Source organism: Podarcis bocagei (genome assembly GCF_964188305.1).
Source record: "Podarcis bocagei genome assembly, chromosome: 10".
NCBI classification, from domain to species: domain Eukaryota; kingdom Metazoa; phylum Chordata; class Lepidosauria; order Squamata; family Lacertidae; genus Podarcis; species Podarcis bocagei.
This window is the reverse complement of record NC_138135.1, coordinates 55,725,198-55,745,322: the sequence shown is the minus strand read 5'-3', so window position 1 is coordinate 55,745,322 and position 20,125 is coordinate 55,725,198. Positions and strand designations below refer to the sequence as shown.

Here is a 20,125-nt window from a genome sequence, read left to right as displayed (position 1 = left end):
TGGATATCCCACAAAAAATGAAGAGTATATTTTTATATGCCACAGTGGCAGCAAGAATTCTTATCGCTACAAAGTGGAAGAGTGATGAAATCCCTTCTATTCATGAATGGATCCAAAAGTTAACAGATTATGCGGAGTTAGATAGTTTATCAGAAAAAATAAAGAACAAACCAAAACAGGAATTCATCTCAAAATGGGAAGCCTTTAAAGTTTATTTGAAAAACAATTACAGTAGTTTAAACTCTGTCGCAGCGTTTGAATAACTTTAGTAGTAAATTTAAGAAAGATCTGAAACCTTAGATAAATCAATAATTAGTAAATTAGTTAATTTAAGACAAAAACATGTACTGGCAACAAATAATAGATAATTGAAATAAGGAATGGACGGGAGGTTGGGTCTATAGTCCAAGGACCACTTTTTGTTTTATTGATTTGTAATTAATATTGTCCATATAATGGTTGGTTTTGTATTTCTTATTTTTTCTATTTCTTTTTTGGTGTATCAAAAAAAAAAAAAAAAAAAAAAAGAGGGGAAAAAGAAGACTTCACCTCCCTGGGAGGGCATACCCCGTTTTCTCTTGAGACATACAGATGCCAACAGTCTAGAAGGAAGGGAAAAATAAAGTATGTTGCCCTGTGCTTGCCAGTTGCTGAGGAGTAGGCTGTCGGTCCATGCTGTGCATATCCTTTGTGTGCTGTGCCTGCCTGTCTGCTGCATAGCCTCATATGATAATTAAACTGCAAGCTTAACTTCCCAACAGTGACCCAGATTATGATCCATCCATTAGGAGCCCCTCCTATCATAGAACCGAGATGGCCCTGGTTGCCCTAACAGATGATATCCGCAGGCAGCGGGATCGAGGCGGGACGGGGCTGCTGATTCTTTTAGACCTGAACTTCTGGACCACTGCCTCGCCAGTGGGGGGATCCAGTGCACAGTCCTTCAATGGCTCCACTCGTTTCTCTCTGGTTGGAGTCAGAGGGTGGCGCTGGGGGGGGGACTGTTGTCGCGCCACTCCTTGGTGTGTGGAGTGCCGCAGGGTGTGATACTCTCCCCGATGCTTTTCAACATCTTTATGCGCCCCCTCGCCCAGCTTGTCTGGAGGTTTGGTTTGGGCTGCCATCAGTATGCTGATGACACCCAACTCTATCTGTTGATGGACGGCCATCCTGACTTGGCCCCAGATACACTGATCAGATGTTTGGAAGCTGTGGCTAGATGGTTACGTGGGAGCCGGTTGAAGTTAAATCCTTTGAAGACAGAGGTCCTTTGGCTGGGTTGGGACAATATGGAATTGGGGGGCCAACTCCCATCTCTTGCGGGGGCACAATTAGTGCCAGCGCCGTGGGTTAAGAGTTTGGGTGTAATCTTCGACACCTCCCTTTCTATTATTTTCATGCATCTGGCTTGAAGATTGTGTGGCTGTTTTATTCCATCATATGTTGAGTGTAAAAAGAAAGGGGATCAGAAAAGGGACAGCAGATCATCATTTTTATTGATTTCTAGTCCCAGCTTACCACTGCCAATCAGGCAGGCAGATCCATATCAGGGGGGAACTCTGAAAATGCACAAAATAGCAGTACATTAGTTAGTTAGTAGGGCTGAACTGAAATGTCCCCTTTTAACAGTTGATGAAATATAAGGATAAACATTTTAGTGGGGAGGTGAATGGGGGGTGGGGGGCTATAGCAGTGGCACTTCTCTCTTCTTCTTCCATTTACAATAAAAAAAGCCCTTGGAATGATGCTATGTCACAATGCAGTCTTGTTCCAGAAGAAATTGGGGGCAGGAGATGGCAGCCACCAGCTTTAACATCTGGGGAAACTGGAAGTAAAATACAGTGGTACCTCAGGTTACAGACGCTTCAGGTTACAGACTCCGCTATCCCAGAAATAGTACCTCGGGTTAAGAAGTTGGCTTCAGGATGAGAACAGAAATTGTGCAGTGGCAGTGGGAGGCCGCATTAGCTAAAGTGGTACCGCAGGTTAAGAACAGTTTCAGGTTAAGAACGGACCTCCAGAATGAATTAAGTTCTTAACCCGAGGTACCACTGTACACAGTTTGATCTCAGCTGGTTACAGCTGCAGGAATTGCTTCAACTCAGTTTTTTATCAAGCTATAAGGAGATCATGATAACTTTGGTACATATTTGACAGAGACTCCTTTCGATTGAAAGACACAAATAAGACTCTGTTGGCTTGTTAAAAACACATTTATTATACTTGGTTAGAAATCCTAACTGGGAAGCTGGAGCTTATCATTTGAGCTCTGTAGGTAGAAAACATGAGAAAGTCAGTCCTTTGTGTTGTATTGAACAAAGTAATTGTGCTTGTGGAATGACTTCAACTTGGGCAACAAAGCTTTCCCTCTCTCCCCTTACGCATTCCTCCTGCTCCTCCTAATCTGACCTGGGTTTCCCCACAACCCTCCAGAGCAGATTTGGATGGAGTGTGGCAAGAGGAGAGATGGGGAGTTCCATTGCATGAACAGAGGTAGTTCAAGGGGTAGAATTACTCCACTGATACAACCCTTTGCTTTCTCTGTTTTTTTAATTTTTTAAAAAACCTGTTAATCAAACACAAGATCAGTAGCTTCAGCAGAAGAAGCTAATACTGCAAGTGAAGAGCACAATTAAACGTTGTTTAGATTTTATGACCTATAGCTGCTGAAATGAAGGAGAATATGAATAAACATCACTATTGACAAAATTGCATGTTACGCCTGATTACTTAATTACTCTCAGTGTGTATCGTTACATGGGAGCCAAATAAAAAAAAAAAGCAATTGTGGTACACTGGTAGTGTCTTATTAAATCAGTAAGTAATCTACTGAATATTGAAATGTTTGGTTCACTGGGTAGATCATCTCTCCCTGTATCATTCACTTATTCCAATGACGGATGCTGCATTTTAATTTGGCTACATTCCTTTTTTTAAATAATCTGTACAACTGATTTAGGTCTATGTATTTCCCCGGACAACACCATTTGCACATCTTCTCCCTGCCCACAATGTGATCAGTTCTTCATCAAGATTTGAGATATGGAGCTGGTGCATGACCAGATGTGTTTCTTTTTGAAGGAGGATGGTGACAGGGCCACATGATAGCTATGCTGATCTCCACAAATGCAAATTATCAGCTGTCTTAGGAAATGGTAGGAACAACCCAGGCCTCTTGCTGTGGACATTCTCACCTGCTCTGCTCCCAGAACTAATAGAGGGGAAATTTTTTTCATATGGAGAGGTTGCTCTCCTAGACAGCTAGAATCTGTGTAGACAGAATTATGAAACTGTGTGCTTATAAGAACTTATACGTATAGGAACCAAGCATTTTTTAAACTCTGCCTCTGTCCACGACACCTGATCTCATCTTAGTCATCAATTCCAGCCTGGAAAAGTACACGAAGGAGGAAATTGGGGGGGGGGGAGTGACTCTTGCAGCATCTTCAACTCTCAGTCTGACCTCAGTCTGGAAAAGTGGGCAGAGTGCCATTGGGGAGCAGAGATGGATTTAGGGTAGCACAACTTTTTCCGTTGCACTGGGCACCAAGCCTAGGAAACATTGCAGGGCGTCACAATGGTGGCATTGTGAATTGAACAGAACAAGGTGAGAGACGGCGGGGGGCGGGGGAGAGAGAGAGCACTGAATTTTGGACTTGCACAGCACTGCTGAAATTTGAAAGACCAAAGTTTACTCCTGCTGGGGAAGAAACCCTGAGAGCCACAGGTAGCCCACCAATTGCCCACTTATGTGTTAGCTTGTGCTACTTTTAAATCTTCTGGAATAACTCCTAATAGGTCTAATTGACAGCAGGGAATTCTATCTTGTGGGGGCCTTGGTTGAAACAAATGTGCCCCTTTTCTGTTGTTCGGTGTAATGCGTCCTCATCGGGTCTCATGCACTTCATGTCTTTATGTGTGCACACCAGTGGCGTAGCGTGGGGGGTGTAGGGGGGGCCGGCCGCACCGGGTGCAACATCTGGGGGGCGTGCTCGCACTCGCAGCTCTCTGCCCCTACCTGGCTCACTCACTCACTCTCACTGCAGTGCTGGCTGTGCGAATCTGATCCGAGCCGCTGGGTCGCCGCCCACTGTGGAGGGGGTGGGTGCCAGGCGTGCGGTGCGGTGCGGAGAGAGAGCGAGGGACTATCTGGGGGAGGGACAGTGCAGCGGGGGGTGCAAATTACTTGCCTTGCCCCGGGTGCTGACAACCCACGCTACGCCACTGGTGCACACACAAACCAAGCATTTTTGAAAACTCTGCCTCTGAAATTTTTGGAGATGGCTGTTTCTGTTGAGTCCATATTGGACTCCTAACAAATACCCAACAATAACCTCTACTGCTATTTATTTCCTTCATTAGACTAATGCTATGGAGAAAAATATCCCAGTTTGCTTTGTAGGAAGATGTTTTTGTTTCTGTTTTTGAAACTCATTAATGAGCAGCAAAGTGGAATACACTTTCAGTATAGAAATGTTATTTGTTGGACTGGGAACACTTCCTTCAGATTAGGAACAGTATTTTTAATCTCATGGTTTCCTGTATTCATTTGCTGTGTCTTATTTTTGTCATTGTCAGGGCAAAATGAAACTGCTCTTTCATTTCTTAACAAGTCATAAATCATTTTTACTATGGGGGTATTCACTATTTTCATACTGATGAGTTGTTTATGTAAGCACATAGTCTCCCCCCTCCCCTGCATTTTGCTATGGAAGCGCACCTTCTTGCAATTGGTTTTGTGTTAGTCGTAGATCAACAAAACCTATCGTATAGAACATCTGAAACCCTTTCGTATAATGAGTGTTTCAACAGCCTTTGCATAATGTTATCAATATACATCTTATTTCATATTCCATTCTCTATACTTGATTTCACTTTGGTGAGCAGTAACATTCCCCGTGACCTTAAGGGTGAATTTTGTGATATTGAGAGATGTATCTGTGGCACAGAAGTTACTTCTCAGCCTCCTTCCTGTCAGTTTTCCATGTGAAGCAACAAAACTCTCTTTTGTAGCCTGAGCTTATAGAGCAGCTTGATGGGGTTGAAATAGAGTGGTATGTTGGGAAATTCCATTTTAAAGGAATGACAGGCAGATGCATGTGTAAGTCTCCACCCCCATCATTCAGCCCAGACACTGAGATCCAGCACCGAGGGCCTTCTGGCAGTTCCCTCATTACGAGAAGTGAGGCTACAGGGAACCAGACAGAGGGCCTTCTTGGTAGTGGCACCCACCCTGTGGAACACCCTCCCTTCAGATGTCAAGGAAATAAGCAGTTATCCTATCTTTAAAAGACATCTGAAGGCAGCCCTGTTCAGGGAAGTTTTTAATATTTAGTGCTGTAGTGTTTTTAACATGTGATTGGGAGCCGCCCAGAGTGGCTGGGGAGACTCAGCCAGATGGGCGGGTTATAATAAATATTATTATTATTATTATTTATTTCCCAACAGGGTTGCATCAGTAGCCTAGGTGTTCTTTAAAATAAATGAACATTATCTTAAAATGCAGTCTGAGATGATTGGGGGTGGTGGTCCTCCTTATAGATAATATATTCCATGGACTATACATATTAATCTTAGTTGATTAAATTTTGCTTTTCATACAACAGAACTCTTATCTCTCTCTGTCTCTTTTTATCTTCTTCTCAGCCTTCTTTGAATCCTGGAGGAAGACAGGAATCTGATGTAGTTCTTTTAAACCACTGGAGTATTAGAAATTATGAAGTGCAACGTGGAGACATAGTTTCACTGGTGTAAGTAACTAAACTAAATATATCTGCATTCTTCTTTGGTCTATTAATGTTCTTCAAAGGTTTTCATGTGAAATGCTGTTACGCAGTTATGGCTGCAGACAAGAACACGACAGATTCGTTGCATGGGTAACAAATTCAATTATTACTGTTGAATTCCAGATCTTCAAAGCGTTTATCATCATGCATTTGAAAGCGCATTAATTTTTATAATGAATGATTTTAGAATGTTGTTTATGTTGTACTTTTGTACTGTTTTATTGTTGTTAGCCGCCCTGAGCCCGGCTTCGGCTGGGGAGGGCGGGATATAAATAAAATTTATTATTATTATTATTATTATATGTGGCAATACATACTTGTGAATAAGAAATGCAAATGTAAGCAGCCTGCAGTGATGCAGCATTAATAATAATAATAATATGAAGACCACAGTGAAAGATGGTAGAAAAATATGTTGAATTGGTTGGATAAAAGATTTAGATACGTTGCGTCCTAAGCAGATTCCTCTTAGTGTGGAACACAATACTTGATCTGCTTTGATGTAGATGTTGGCATTGCTCCATTTCAGGAAGAAGTATGATGTGGAAGTTGGACCAAAATTGGTCATTCCTGAAACATTCCTGAATCAGTTGTTGACTTATTCATGGAGTGAGTAGCCATTAGGTGGCACTGTTTCTCTGTTCAATGCTTCCCTCCATTTAGATGATGTAAACTGTCCTGCTCTTAATGCAATGTAGAAATGGAATGTCGAATTGTGCAGAACAGACACAATGACATTAAGCGAATTGATGGTACATGCTCTAATGACAAAATTTATTTTTTAGCTTTATAATCAATGCATGCACTGACCAGACAGCTATGAGAGTTGTCTTTGGTTTCCCCCTGCTGAAAGTTGTCCACACGGGAACTGGTTGTTGGGAAAGGTATATTTTTTATGTATACTGTTAGAAATTCTCAGAGTACACAAGTAGCGTTTATTGGTTGTTTCTGTATTAGCTGCTTGCTGTTGCATTTTGCAATAACGCTATTATGACTTTTTTGTGATGATCTTTCAGTGGTAATGTTGTGAAGCTCATTCTTATTTATGTGCTTATTATATGCTTAGTTGCTGCTTATGTCTGATAAGGCTCCAAAAACAGGATGCAACAAACCCACTCATAAGTAAGATTAATGCACAGATACTCATTTTCAACGACCTTGTGTTGGAGGAACTGTAATTACTTTGTGGAGGAGCAAGAAAACAAAGCACTCAGGCACAAGCACTGTCAAGGGGAAATCTGCCATATTTGGCCTTTGTTGCCTCCTTTGACCTTCTATGTCCTTCACTGGCTACTTTGGACTTCCACGTGCTACAGGATAAAGCTTTCTCCCTCCCCCTAAAAAATAACATTCAGGATTGCATGGCCAAAGTTGTCCTAATTTGTCTTGGTTCTTTCTCCTCCTAATGTCAAGAGAAACCTCACCAGTCATGTGTATGGGAAAGGGGTAGCCTTTCTTGAAAGTTTCCTGGGCCCCTTGGCTCTGTAAGGGTCTGGCTTGATTTGGCAGCCTCAGACAGTTGAGGAGAAGTAGGAGGAAGGTGCAGTGGTGGTGGTTGAAGGCTGGTACCCAGGGATGGAGAACTGCGGTTCCTCCCCTTCCGACTCCAGGGTGCCCAGAGGGGGAAACTGACCTGCTGGTTCTCCCTGATGCACTGCCCACATAGCTCAGAGCCTCATCTTGGAGGGAGAAGACTGCAGCCAGTTGGTGCGGGTAGCTGAGCAGGAGACAGAGGTGGCTGAGCTGGAGTCAGAGGGGCAGAGGCTCTTGTTCCCAAGATCCAGGTGCTATCTTTTTAGGTGGGATCAGACAAAGTGTGCATCTGCACACATGGAATTTCCATAAGGCAAGGGAGTCTTGCAAGAGAACTTGTCATACCCTGTTGTTAAAAGCTGGGTGGGAGAGCCATGCCAATGGATGAGACATCTTCATTGCTTCTGTCCAGTTCTGAATCTCATGCCTTGGCTTTGAAATAATGACTAATGGACCCTTGGTGTGCTGCTGAGTCTTTGCTGTTACTTGCCTGAATAAATATCTCTTTCTTATGTTAAGGTGCATGGTAAGATTCTATACACTACTGTGTTTCCCAAACACTTGGTTTCAAAGGATAGTTGTGGTTATGGTGGAAGTGTACATCAATCAAAGGTTACAATAAAGACTATAACATTGTATGAACCCTTCTGAATAAATGGAATTTTGGAAACCTGAATCTGATAATGCTTTGTTTTTATGGGATATTATTACTTTATGTTATATTTCAATAAACTTCTCCCTGCCACCTCCTCCCAAAAGGTTATGATCTGCTGAGAAGTTCAACAATGTGTTGTGAATTCTTTGGGTATCTTATTTCCTAACTGTTATGCTTCATTTTCTGCCATTAAAAGTGGCACCTGAAATGGTGTACAAGCATAATAAAATAATAATAAACATAATTGAAGCAAAAACCCAGAAACAATGTAAATTAATAACTAGCACAGTCAGATTAAAATTCTATGCAGAGGAAACCAAATGGATGCAGCTTTTTGGTAGTCATAAATACAGTGGTGCCTCGCAAGACGAAATTAATTCGTTCCGCAATTCTCTTCGTCTTGCGGGTTTTTCGTCTTGCGATGCACGGTTTCCCATAGGAATGCATTGAAAATCAATTAATGCGTTCCTAGGGAAACCACCTTCAGACCAGGTCCGGGGACAGTCTGTCCCCGGACCTCTTCTGAAGGCTGGGGGGGGGACAAGGGCTTTTCTTCCCACCCCCAGCATTTTAAAAAACCCTGGGACAGCGGAGGACTTCTCCGCTGTCCGGGGATCTTAAAATGCTGGCGGGCGGCATTTTAAAATCGCCCCGGACAGCGGAGGACTTCTCCGCTGTCCGGGGCGATTTAAAAGCCCCTGGGAAGGCAGGCAGGGGGGAGCAAAGACTTTCGCCCCCTGCCCGCCTTCAGAAGGTGTTCCCACCCCCCCCGCCCGGCTTCGCAGCAGCGCTACGAAGCCCGGCAGCTGGGGCAGCTGTTCCCGCCCCCCTTCGGAACATCGTTCCAAAGTGGGGCGGCTGGGGCAGCTGTTCCCGCCCCACCCCCCCACTTCGGAACATCGTTCCAAAGTGGGGCGGCTGGGGCAGCTGTTCCCGCCCCACCTCCCCCCTTCGGAACATCGTTCCGAAGTGGGGAGGATGGGGCAGATGTTCCCGCCCCACCTCCCCCCTTCGGAACATCATTCCGAAGTGGGGAGGATGGGGCAGATGTTCCCGCCCCACCTCCCCCCTTCGGAACATCGTTCCGAAGTGGGGCGGCTGGGGCAGATGTTCCCGCCCCACCTCCCCCCTTCGGAACAGCGTTCCGAAGTGGGGCGGCTGGGGCAGCTGTTCCCGCCCCACCTCCCCCCTTCGGAACATCGTTCCGAAGTGGGGCGGCTGGGGCAGCTGTTCCCGCCCCACCTCCCCCCTTCGGAACATCGTTCCGAAGTGGGGCGGATGGGGCAGATGTTCCCACCCCCCCCGCCCCCCTTCGGAACATCGTTTCGAAGTGGGGCGGATGGGGCAGATGTTCCCGCCCCACCTCCCCCCTTCGGAACATCGTTCCGAAGTGTGGCGGCTGGGGCAGCTGTTCCCGCCCCACCTCCCCCCTTCGGAACATCGTTCCGAAGTGGGGCGGCTGGGGCAGATGTTCCCGCCCCACCTTCCCACTTCGGAACATCGTTTTAAAATGCTGGGGGTCGGCAGCGAACGCTCCCGACCACCAGCATTTTAAAACCTCCCCGGGACAGAGACTTCTCTGCTGTCCCTTGGAGATTTTAAAATGCTGGGGGTCGGCAGCGAACGCTTCGCTCCCGCCCGCCAGCATTTTAAGATCGCCCGGGGCAGGTGGGGGGAAGGCAGGCGGGGGGAGCAAAGACTTTTGCCCCCGCCGGCCTTCAGAAGAGGTCCTCTTCTGAAGGCCGGCTGTGGGCGAAAGTCTTTGCTCCCGACCGCCAGCATTTCCCTATGGGCTTTCGTCTTGCGATGCAAGCCCATAGGGAAATTCGTCTTGCGAAGCGCCTCCAAAACAGAAAACCCTTTCGTCTTGCGGGTTTTCCGTCTTGCGAGGCATTCGTCTTGCGGGGTACCACTGTACTAGGCAGCGAAATGTAGTGTAAGTTATTGATGGTTTGAAATAAAGCATGCAGTGTCAGTACATCCATAAATAATAGCCTCTTTAGTAAATTATTAGCTGAAAATGTTGGTGTTAAATCTGCTGCATCTGATCATTATTGTTTTTGAAATACAAGTGACTGTAATCAGCAGCTGCTCTTTCCAAAGACATACAGCGCTTACTGATTGGAATTGTTGTGGTGGAATTATCCTGAATTAAGCTTTGCCACCCCTCGCCTGATTTCATTCCACCACACTACCTAGGCACAACTTATTTTAGTTTAGGTTTGTTTGTACCTCAGATATGGCAAACATTAATCTTTGGGTTTCAGTATACTGTAGACAAAATGAAGATACAGTAGAATTGGTTAAACTGAGGGGGGGGGGAGAATAATTTAAGAACATTGTCAAATTTGCAAGAGAAATTTGAGGAGGTATCCCAGCATACAGTTCTTTCCATTATTTAAAATTTAGTGTGACATGGTGGTTTATTAGCAAAAATAATCCACAGTTCTGTAATGCAACAGATACTGTAGTGGAAAAGGAGTGTTTGAAATTGAGAAAGAAGCACTAGCATTATAACCAGTAAAACTAATGCAATAATCTCATGTTTGAATGCAACCTAGGTGCCATTAAGCAAGCTTGGGTAATAAAGAACTTTTAATGGCTCAGACCAAATAGAAATAGATTCTTGGTTCTAAATGTTTTCTGAATGCTTTAAAGGCCGTATTTGCAGCACAAAATTACAAAGAAATTTAGTTTCCCTTGATATTTTCTAGTGTCTCATAGTTTGAGCCTCTTTTGTAACTCAACTGGTACTCAAACCAAATGTTCTCTGAAACCATTATAGTTAATATCCATTGATAATCTTATTCATTCTGATAGTCTCAAGTATTGTCTGTTGTAATTATGCAGCACTGTCCACATCATCTAAGGTTTGTGATTAGATTAAGTGAATCCTAAGAGCATTAAATACATCAGCAAACCTTTGGAGTGCTCTTCTGATCTATGATAAGCAGCTTTCCCAAACTAAGGAATAGAAAGGAATAGGAGACCAAAAAAGAAAATAAAAAAAGTTAAGAGATTTGTAGCTTGAAAGAGACCAATTTAAAAATTTAAAAACATAAATTAAGCAAATCTAAACACCCACCCTAATCTTTCTCTCAGGGGTTTGCCAGTATTTTCTCTGCAATGGCTTTCTTCTGTGTTAAAATGATGCATATGGCTCTTTAGGAATTCTTAAAGTTGCATCAAGACGGGAAATCACCAGCATAAATACCCCATTTAGTATAGAAAAGCACAGCTGTTACTATATTTTAATTGGAAGCCTTGGTGCTGCCTGACTACCAAGCGAGACACAGATTCCCCTTTACAGATACATGCATTGGCATGGTTACAATGGCTTTGCCAGCCGAATAACATGTAAGGATTTGCACCCATGCAGTTCTTCTGAATCGCCTTTTCCTGAAACCAGTGAGCAGATGGCAAAACAGTTATGATACAGAAAGCAACTGTCACTCCCCTGCTGCATCCATTCTTTTCTCTTTCTCTCATAATACTAGAACTCAGGTCATCCAATTAAACTGATTGACAGAATATTCAGGACAGACAAAATGAAGTACCTCACACCATCATATAATCAATTTGCTGCCACAAGATGATGTGATGGCTACTAACACAGATGGCTTTAGAATGGGGTTTAGCAAATCCATAGATGAAACATCTGTATCAATACTATTAGTTATATGCAACCTCCAGGCTCAGAGTCAGTATGTCCTTAAGTACCAGTTGATGGGAGGAACAACTCCCCAAATCTTGCCCTCTTGCCTCCTTGTGGCCTTCTAGAAGCATCTTTCACCACTGTGGGAAACAGGATTTTGTCTGATCCAACATCATTCCCAGATTCTCATATTACAGTGGTACCTCTACTTATGAACGTGACCCGTTTCAGGGTGCCGTTCACACCCCCAAAAGTCCGTAAGTAGAGCGCCGCTACTGCACATGCGTGAAACGCGATAGAGCATTTCTGCGCATGTGTGAAGCATGCAGATCGCAGGCTGAACCCGGAAGTAAACACTTCTGGGATTTGCTGCGTTTGTAACCTGAAAAGTTGCAACGTGAAGCAAATGTAACACGAGGTATGACTGTACTTATTGACATGATGGATTTCAAAACTGTCTTTCTGGATAAATTGTCCTCTGAAGGCAGTTTATGATGGTCCAAAATAAACATAATAATTTGCACAAAAACAACGAGAAGAGCTAACAAATGAATAAAGCAATTCACCAGCAAATAAAACAACTTTAAAATTGTAGTGGCAGTGGCAGATGTAACAGGTATGAATATATAGAGCCGTAAATCATACAAAATCCAACATGAATGAAAAAAGTCTTTAGGGCCCTCGCAAATGCCAGTCTGAGAGGGGAGGCAGGAAGAGTGAATGAATTTCCCTGTGAGAATATTCTAGAGATGCACGGTCATCACAGAAAAGGTAGTTGCTAGCCTAGCAGCCCCTACAGGTGGACCAGGAAGCAGAATCTCAAATGCTGAAATTGAGACCTTGGTGGTTCATACAAGTTCAGGTAGTTTTTCAGGTAGCCTGGTCTTAGACCATTTAGAGTTTTACAGGTTAATGCCAGCACGTCAAATTGGGCTTGGAAACAAATAGGCAGCCAGAGAAAATGCTGCAATGTGATTAGGGCTGGGTGATAATATTGTCCTAAGCCGGTTTGAAGTCCATATTGTGATATTGGTTTCATAATTTTTGACCTGGAAATATATCATGAATAAGGATGTGTGTTTGTTTGTGTGTGTGTTATGCAAAAATAACAATGCAGGAAAAAAACAACAACCATGAAGCCAGCCATTGCCTATACATAGCTCCATCCTTATTTTAGACATTGTAATATATCAGTATATCACTCGGCTATGAGTGATCGTCAAAGAAGAAGAATATCACAATGTTTATTTATCTGGTGATATATCATGATGTTGAAAACCAGATATTGCCCAGCCCTACTGCTCACCTCTACATAGTTCCATCCTTATTTCAGGCATTGTGATATATTGGTATATCACTATGCTTTGCCCAGCCCTAAATGTGATCAGAATGCCTAGCTTCTACAAATGTTCTTGCTGCCACATTTTGCAAGAACGGAAGCTTCCAAACCATTTTTTTAACATAGAATCCATTAGGGTCATGTTTTTGTTTTTTTAAATATATTAAGAGGGTTTTTTTTGTTTTTGTCTTAATTTTGTCCTGTATAGCAAGCATTTAATATCTCTCTCTCTCTCTCTCTCTCTCTCTCTCTCTCTCTCTCTCTCACACACACACACACACACACACACACACACAATTGTAAGGATACAGAATTGGGGTCCTAATTTCACATTAAAGAGTTTAGCAGCAATGCCAAGCCTTTTGAACTTGGAGGTTGTGTGGATTAATGCAAATGTGCCCCCCCCCCCCGTTTTTGTTTTTAAAAGCCAGCCTTTAGTTGTCAATATCCTCTAGCAGGGAAGAACACTGTAGGAGTGCATGATCATGCATTTAAATATGTTTCCCCAGCATCTCGGCTGTAAGGTCATATCCAACAGCAAGTTAAAAATAGACTGTGTTGAGTGTAAAGGGGAAGTTAAGCAGACACAAACAATGCAGCAGGCCTTCTGGGTATACAGGATGCCATTATCCTTTGCTTGCTAGTATTATATTTTCTCTCTTTGCAGTAGAGGCCACATTTCCCTTGCTACAGCTGTTATAGAGCTTGTTACAGCATAGATACTGTTTCTAATTTTATTGGTTTTCTCTAAGCAACACATGCGACATGACACAAGTAGTATGTTTACAGTGTATTGTTTTTGAAAGGCATGGCTTTGAAAAATGTGCACAGTGTATCACTGCAAGTTTACAAAGAGTACTGAACCACACAACTGAAGTCTGGGAGTTATGCACAGTTTGGCCAAATATTTATTCAACAACCAAAACCCCTTCTTAGCCAGTCATTGTTGACGATATTGGGCTAGATGGTCTTCTTAGGTATAATACAACTTTTAATGTTATTACATTGCTTTTTTGCTTTATTTCCTGTGTTCCGCCCATGATGGATGTTGAAGGACAGTGTAAGAATACATATCTTGAAGATATAGAGGCAGTTTTGATATAGAGGACTACGTACCTTATTTCAAAGGTCTAGTGAAACTGACTGCTTTCCATCTCCCTTTCATTTTCTGCTTAGACTTCTGTTTGGGATAAAGCAATGTTAAGTTTACAGTAGTGAATATTTACCTTTAGAAAGACTTTGCATTCCAGCAAGCTGCTTAGATGCATAAATTTGTAAGATTGGAACTGGGGTGTTTTAACCAGCAGCGCATATTGTATGTTTGTATCACATAATAATGGGCTTAATTAATGATCACCTTCTCTTTAACCCTTTCAACTATTCTCCATCAGGTGTTTCTTGGCATCTTGACTGAAACAGCTTGTATTGTGTTGAGAAAATGTTGCAAATTTAATTGGTATCTAAGCTCTTCACCTTGGATTTACCTTTAATGTAGGCACAATGTATAATGTACTATTATACTATTATTTAGAGGTAACGAACACCAAGGGCGTTTGCCACTCAGGGAAAAATATGTTTCGAAAATGTAGATAAAATCAATAAGTAAAACTTTATAATTTGATGGAAATTGTACCTGTTCCTTCTGGTTTGGTGACAACATAGATATGTGGAGTCAGACTCTCTATGCAGAAATATATGTGAAAGCTTAAGAAGGGCAAGACTTGCTTTGCTTTCAAAGTGAGGCCTCTGTTCACCGAGTTGTGAATTTCATGAGTGTTTTTATTATTATATCTCACTCTTGCTCCCAGGTGCTCAGCATGTAGTTTCCCCATTTCACAATCTTTCCTCACAACAACCCTGTGAAGTAGGTTAGATTGAGATATGTTGATTGGCCCAAGCTCACCCAGTGAGCTTCATGAAGGCTGAGTGGGGATCTGGGCTTCTAACCACTATATCTCACTGGGTCAAACTTTTCATTAAATAGTATTCATTAAATAGTTCCCAGCACCCACAGCACACAGTTCTAATACTTAGGAATCCTAGATGATGACCAATTTCATACAATGTAGATTGCTTGCAATGACATGAATAATAATAATAATAATAATAATAATAATAATAATAATGTCTTTATATGCCACCCATCTGACTGGATTGCCCCAGCCATTCTGGGTGGCTTCCAACAAATTAAACAATTAAGCACAGTTAAACTTCAAACATTAAAGAACTTTTCTATACAGGGCTGCCTTCAGATGTCTTCTGAAAGTCAAATAGTTGTTTGTTTCCTTGACATCTGATGGGAGGGCGTTCCACAGGGTGGGTGCGACTACCGAGAAGGCCCTCTGTCTGGTTCCCTGTAATATTCACTATAGGAATCAATGTGAAACTCACGTACAGATTAGAGCATTTGATGACAGATACACACATTCTTCCTGTATTTGAGAGTAGGGAAGGACCTCTGCAGTCCCCACCAAAAAAAAGAAAAAAGAAAAAGAAAGTCCACAGTTATAATATACAAGGTTGACGTTTGCGTGGGTTTTGTGTTAATTCTTCTATGGAAGTGGTTTGTCCTTTTTTGCTACATGAAAAGCTCAATTATATGCAAAGATGCACATGTCAAAAAACATTCTGTACTACTTATCAGCTCTCATTTTCTTTCAATGACACCATTTAGATTTAAATGCATTTGGTGTGTAAGCAGAATTCATATGCTTGGCTTAAGTATAACTCATTGAAGGGTTCCTAAATGGTACATCCTGCAATTTAATATTTATGATTCTCATAATATTGCTAAGCTGGCCTAAGGGAGTCTTGTTACCAAGCTAAAAGATGTGAGGTCAGCTGCAACTGACTGTAACAGTATTTAAACGATTAAGCCATTTGTGGAAGAATGAATTCTGCAAACAAATATCCTGTACAACAAACTATCCATTCATTGTTTCTCTCATGGCAAAGAGAATAATCCTGTGATTACAATATTACATTAATTATATACATATGACTTGGAATTATTAATATACTATTTAAACTAGAAAACAGACGACACAAATTTTCAGCTGTACATAAACGATGTTCAGAGAATCCATTGTTTTCTAATGAAGGCCACCTGAAGTTAATCATTCACTGCTTGAAGCAGATTACTCTGCTTATTTTTCCAAGTTCGTTGAACAAAATGATAAAACTATTGCTTTTTGTTTCTATTTTAATCTATAGGTGGGACTTTTTGTTTGTATCCTAATGTACTTTAGCTTTATCAAAGCTTCTGGAAGGAATTAAGGACCAATAAAGATAAAGAGTTTCTGTAGACTGAGGTTCTCAACTGTTGTTCTCTGACACCATCACCAGATAAAGACAGAGTGCAGGGAAAGAAAGGACTAGGCACACAGTGATTGCTAATCGTGATTTATTTCATTTATTAAAAAATATAAACTGTATAGTAAAATAATAAAAAATAAAAAAGCTTAAGCAAAAGAGTTAAAACAAACATCAGTAGATTGTGGGGTGTGTGTATTTTTAATTGCCCACATAGGCCTGGGAGAATAGAAAAGGCATTTAAAAGTTGGTGCAGAAGGTGCCTTCTGAAATTCTGTTGGCAGGCTGCTCCACAGGACAGGGCCAGTTTGTATAAAGATTTGGTTTTTTGTTGGTGGCAAACAAGCCTAACCAACTTGGGGAACTTGCAGACAATTAGCAGAGAAAAGAAAAACAGTCAAAAAGCAAGGAGCAGGTGCAGGAGGATCCAGTGATTGACAGTGTGTCCCCTGCACCTCAAATTTGGATAGCAATTTCCATAGGGGTAACCATGTTAGCCTGTTGCAGAAAAAACAGCAGTCCTTGTAGCATAGTCTTCTTCAGCCTGGGGTCCCCACCAGCTTTGCAGTGGTTTCTGTACTACCTGGCTAGTCACTTCCAGAAGGTGATGCTTAGTGAATGCTTTTCATCCCCATGAAACCTTCAATGTGGGTTTTGTCAGGGTTCAGTTTTATCTCCATGAGTTTAACAGCTACATGAAACCACTGAGTGGGGTCACCCGGAGATTTGGAGTACATTGTGAGCAATATGTTGATTACACAAAGGTCTACTTCTCCTTGACACCTGCAAGTGTGGCAGTGGATATGCTGGACCGTTATCTTGCCTCGGTAATGGGCTGAATGAGAGCCAACAAACTGAAGTTCAGTCCAGAAAAGACTAAGACACTGTTAGTGGGTGGATTTCTAGACGGCATGGGTGGGAGGTTGTGTCTCTGAAGGAGCAGGTGTGTAGTTTGGGGATCCTTCTTTATCCATTGCTGTCACTTGAGTCTGGCCTTGGTGGCATGGAATGCCATCCTTCCACTTCATCTGGTGGCCCAGCTGCACCTCATCTGGACAGAGATAGTCTGTCTTCTGTTGTCTGTGCTCTACGTTAGATCACTGCAATGCATTATACCTGGGGCTGCCTCTGAAGATAGATTGGAAACGTAAGCTAGTGCAGAATTCAGTGGCCAGATTGCTCACTGGGGCAAGACGGTTTGAGTATACAAAGCCAATCCTGGCCTGACGGCACTGGCTGCCAAATAGTTTCTGACCTATAGAGCCTTTAACAGCTCAGGACTGCAATACCTCAAGGACGGCCTCTCACCATATGAGCTGACTTGGAACCGGTTATAATCATCTGAGGCCTTTCTTCATATACCTCCTCCACAGGAGCTCCAGAGGGTGGCAACATGAGAAAGAGCTCTTTCTGTGGTGGCTCCCCACTTGTGGAATGCTCTCCCCAGGGAGGCACGCCTGGCACCTTTGTTAGCTTTGGCTAATTAAACCATCTATGGCCTTTTAAACTGTGTCTGGGGTTGTTTTTGTTTGTTGTTATGGCATATATATATGTGTGTGTGTGTGTGTGTGTGTGTGTGTGTGTGTGTGTGTGTGTTTATATTGTAAAGCCCCTAGTGATCTTCGGATGAAGGGTGTTATAGAACTTTAATAAATTCCCATCATCTCCTGCATAGGGATGATGAGAGTTTCGTCAACAGCTATTATTGGACTATAACGTTGGAAAAAGTAACATTGATTATGTTGTAAGCTTCTGTGGACATCAGCTGAAGTGGACTCCACATAGAGTTCTGCCATAATGAATTGTTGGCCTTAAAAGCTCTTTGATATTTCCCCCCTACTGCAATCTGGGCCTTGGGAGGTATCTGATGAAGTCAACTCCTGACACTTCTTCTGCCCTGTCCGATAAATCATTTAGCGGAAGGGATGTTCAGATCACTTCCCAGATGTATCTCAACAGATTTTTGATTTTTTTTTAAAGCAGTGATAATTCTGTTTGTGCGAAATGTATTTTAGTAGAATGGAAAGAGAGTTGGTAATTATATGCACAGCAACTCAGCAGCGTTTTCAGTTCACAGGTTTTGCTAATGCAGCAACAGATAAACCACCGAGGGAAATTTGAAGTTGAAAGGGCTCTTCATCTCACCATTTATAAAAGGCCTCCTGGGGCACTGTTCTAGAAATTTCTCTTTGGCGACCATTTATATTGTAGTGCAGTACTTCCCTTGTGTACTGGGAACCTGGTTCAGCAGTGCAGCACTTGGCTGCAGCCCTTGGGGTGCTACGTCTTATCCTGAAGATAGTTGCACTCAAAATATGAAAGCTAGCAGTAGGCATGATGCACATAGTAGAAGAGTTTGGATTTGATATCCCGCCTTTCACTCCCTTTAAGGAGTCTCAAAGCGGCTAACATTCTCCTTTCCCTTCCTCCCCCACAACAAACACTATGTGAGGTGAGTGAGGCTGAGAGACTTCAGAGAAGTGTGACTGGCCCAAGGTCACCCAGCAGCTGCATGTGGAAGAGCGGAGACGCAAACCCGGTTCCCCAGATTACGAGACTACCGCTCTTAACCACTACACCACACTGGACTTAGACTTAGTTGCTCGAAGTGTCACTTCCAGATGTGCCAAATCTATTCATTCTACTTTAAGTGGCACCTTCTTTTCAGTGTATCTGTTACTATACTGAAATCTGCTGCTGTATCACTGCTGAGTGATGTGCTTGTATACTTGTACAGGTGAGGTCCATGGCTGAGCTCCAAGCTCAGCAGAGCTTTCAGTTTTCTAGAAAGAGGCAAGTACTGACTTCCTCAGTTGATAAATCAATGGAACAGTTGGAAAACGGACTTTTCAGCTGCCTCATGTGACATTTAAACAGCCCAGTTTCCTGCCCCCTTCCCGAAGCAGATAGTTTCTTGCACTGCAAGTGACGTTGCAAGTCTTTGGCTTTGTGTTGCTGGCTACTGTTTGCAGCCTGAGATCTTGGGTCACTTTTAAGTGCCCGTCATATTGAGCCATAAAGAAAGAGCCTGAGACGCACAGCCAAGCCTATGCAGTCTGGGAGACATCCTTCAACCCCTGGGGCTGTACCAGGCTGATTTGCAGTCCCAAGATTGTGGGCACTGACAGCGAAAGAGAGTCCTAGTCGGGATACACCTGGAATGCATTAGATTACTGCGGAATCCAACATTGTTTGTCAGCATCCATGCTGTCAGGCTACAAATGGCAGACCTGGTCTAGGAGTCCTGGCACAGCTTGCTACTTTGTGGAGCATTTGCACTTTCCATAAACTCCAGCTATAAATGGTGGAGTTGCACACAATCCACAGTGTGAATTCAGCTAAGCTGGAAGGGGCTCGCTTGCATGAAATTGTTTTAATTATTAGAGCAAGGGTGCTCCTATTTTTGAGTTCCTCTTCTTTGGAGTCTTGCCCTACCCCTAGTGCTTTATGTTAGCAACAGTTAACACTTCTGTAGAAGTATCAATATTTTTAAAGATAGGTGTTATTTCATTTTAAAAATAATAAATATTTAGAGATTTATCATTAAAGCCACATTATTAAGTCAAGTGCTGCATGTATTGGGTTGTGCGCAATAAAAAAAAGAGTAGCTGATACCAGGGGACAGCAATTTTTTTCAGCAGGGGGCCAGTCCACTGTCCCTCAGACCTCTTGGGGGCTGGACTATATTTTGAAAAAAATAATGAACAAATTCCTATGCCCCACAAATAACCTAGAGATGCATTTTAAATAAAAGCACACATTCTACTGATGTAAAAACACACTGATTCCCGGACCGTCTGCGGGCCGGACTTAAAAGGTGATTGGGCTGGATCCGGCCCCCGGGT

General features: G+C 42.7%; 1 protein-coding gene across 1 annotated transcript in view; it reads left to right on the top strand.

Annotated features, from left to right (window-relative positions):
• Positions 1–20,125, top strand: part of IMMP2L (inner mitochondrial membrane peptidase subunit 2) — a 479,372-nt gene that overhangs the window by 14,247 nt on the left and 445,000 nt on the right. Inside the window, exon 3 of the mRNA XM_081211867.1 lies at positions 5,647–5,750. Coding sequence (XP_081067993.1) covers positions 5,647–5,750 — 104 coding nt within the window. The remainder of the gene's footprint in view (positions 1–5,646; positions 5,751–20,125) is intronic.